Consider the following 2,563-nt stretch of genomic DNA (forward strand, 5'->3'; position numbering starts at 1 on the left):
GCCTTGGGTGCAATCCCAAAACAACTGGAGCACCACTTGAACACCATTGGCATTGACAAATTCGCTATTAGTTAATTGCAAAAGGCGGCCTTACTAGGAACTGCTTCCATCCTGCGACGATATCTGTAATACCATCAAACATCCACATTGGCTTATCCCAGGTCCTGGGTAAGGACTCGATAGGTAGACAAAATGCCAAATCCAGTCTGAACATCTGGCTGACTGTGCGATGATCCATAATAATAATAATAATAATAATAATAATAATAATAATAATAATAATAATAATAATAATAATAATAATAATAATAATAATAATAATAATAATACTGTGCTTCACAGAGCCTCATGGATTTATACTAAACTTTATATATGTAGCTGATATAAATATTACACAAAGAATGTTATATTTCCCCCTGTGTTTGAAAAATTGGGAAGCACTTATATTTTTCTATTAAGAGTTATAGCAGTTTCATGGGACTCATTTGATCACTGCAAGCAGACTTTCTATGGAGAGTCTCAATCCTTGCTTCTTTTTTTCTATGACCTGAGATTATTTATGGTCCTGGGGAGGGGGGATACGTGGTTTAAATCCCTACTTTCCAGGAGTGTGCACTTTCCGATAAGTTAAGAATTGTTGGATAATGCTTATTATGTATTCAGTTAAAAAAACCACCAAGACCACTCCTACTAATACTGACAGGGCAAGCCACTACTATATAAAAATAAGAGCAAACCCCACACCCTTCCAGTACTGATGATGTTATCTAGCTTGGTAATGAAATGTCTGCAAGAAAACCACCAAGCTCAGAGAGCACCAAGGATCCAAAAGTTCAACCTTGAGTTACAAATATTGCTATGTATTCAATGGTTTACACACACACACACACACAAAATCCTCACTGCAAAATTGAATCTTCTTTTTCTCAGAATGAGTATTACTGCCGCTTAGATTTTCTCTGGAAGAAGAAGTTCAAAAAAGAACGTGAAGAGATTGAAACCATGGAGAATCTCAACCGGGTCCTCCTGGAAAATGTTCTCCCAGCTGATGTAGCTCAGCAATTCATTCGTCAGAACCGGCGCAATACGGTGAGCCTTGAAAGTTAATATCTCACTAGTGATACCAGAGAGAGAGAAAGAGGTGAGGCTGGGCGGGAAACTAATCCACCTAAGAGTTGGCTGCTAAGGTTTGGACCTTGAATTGGGTTGCTGTAACAAAACAGGTTACAGGTTCCATCATCTATGGAGCTACATTTGGTAGGGCCTTTTCTGTTGTGGCATCCACATTCTAGAATCTTCTTCCCCAGAGATGAGGTTGACCTCATCGCTCCTGAGCTTTGACGGGCCCTCAAGACCTGGTTATGCTAGCAGGCCTGGAGACACCAGGGAACAGGTGAACTCATGATGTGGCTCCATTAATATTAACAACCTCCTGTCTATTAATCTCTTTTTCCTGTTCTAGTTCTGCTTTTATAGTTTTTAATGCTCTTAATAATGACCATATCATGATTTTAGATAATTTATTTGTTAAATTTATTTACTGCCCATCTTGTATCAAAATGACTCTGAGTGGCTTAAAGCATTAAAACATTAACATTTTAATATTTAGAAAAAATGGAAATCACAATCAAAATAAATTTATTATTAAAAGACGGGGAGGGAGGGGACAGGATGCATGGGGGGGAGGTAGGATTGCCTCTTAATTGTTTATATTAATTATCATGATTGTTTTGTAATTGTTTATAATGATTGTTTTATTTAATTATTTTATGGGATTGTTGTATGCTGCCCAGAATCACTTTCCATGAGATGGGCAGGCATGTAAATTTGGTAATGAAATAAAATAAAATGATAATAAAATAATAGAAAACTTGGTGTGCTGCTGTGCATCATTTTTCTTACCTGAGTTGGCTTCTTGGATTTCTAGGTTGCCATGACAGTCATGAGACTGTTCCAGAACATCACCACCCAATGCCTATTAAAAGGCATGCTCTCAATTTAGTTTTGGGTAGGACAACTATATCCAAAAAGTTGGGCCTTTTGTAGCTGTGTTGCAATGGTTAAGTTATCCTTCCTGATCTTCTAGGAAGGTCCTGGAAGTTGAAGATGTATGTATGTATGTATGTATGTATGTATGTATGTATGTATGTATGTATGTACTGTGTTTCCCCGAAAATAAGACTGGGTATTATTATTATTATTGTTGTTATTGTTGATGTTGTTGTTGTTATTATTATTATTATTATTGTTGTGTCCTGAGCCTGCAAGATGCAGGCTCGGGACGTTGCAAGAGTCCCGGGCAATTGCAGAAGCTGCCCGGGACCAGACTGAGCGGCGCCAGCCTTGTGCGCATGTGCAAGGCGAGAAAAGCCCGCCTCATGATTGGTTGAACTTGCCCGGGGATCAGAGGGTATAAATAGAGGCCTGCGTGCCTCTGCTCTGGTTGTTCGTAGAGTGGAGCAAACAATAAAGACTTGTTGGAGATGATTCGTCTCAAGCGCCATTATTCCCAGGACTTAACACTGGCGACGAAGGTGGGATACAGTCTCTACAGCTAAGAAAA

General features: G+C 38.8%; 1 protein-coding gene across 1 annotated transcript in view; it reads left to right on the forward strand.

Moving 5' to 3' along the window:
* ADCY4 (adenylate cyclase 4) overlaps nucleotides 1-2,563 on the forward strand; it is a 56,055-nt gene that overhangs the window by 40,110 nt on the left and 13,382 nt on the right. Inside the window, exon 20 of the mRNA XM_029283957.1 lies at nucleotides 931-1,089. Coding sequence (XP_029139790.1) covers nucleotides 931-1,089 — 159 coding nt within the window. The remainder of the gene's footprint in view (nucleotides 1-930; nucleotides 1,090-2,563) is intronic.

This window comes from Protobothrops mucrosquamatus, unplaced genomic scaffold (assembly GCF_001527695.2).
Source record: "Protobothrops mucrosquamatus isolate PMUCROS unplaced genomic scaffold, P.Mucros_1.0 scaffold303, whole genome shotgun sequence".
Classification (NCBI taxonomy): Eukaryota; Metazoa; Chordata; class Lepidosauria; order Squamata; family Viperidae; genus Protobothrops; species Protobothrops mucrosquamatus.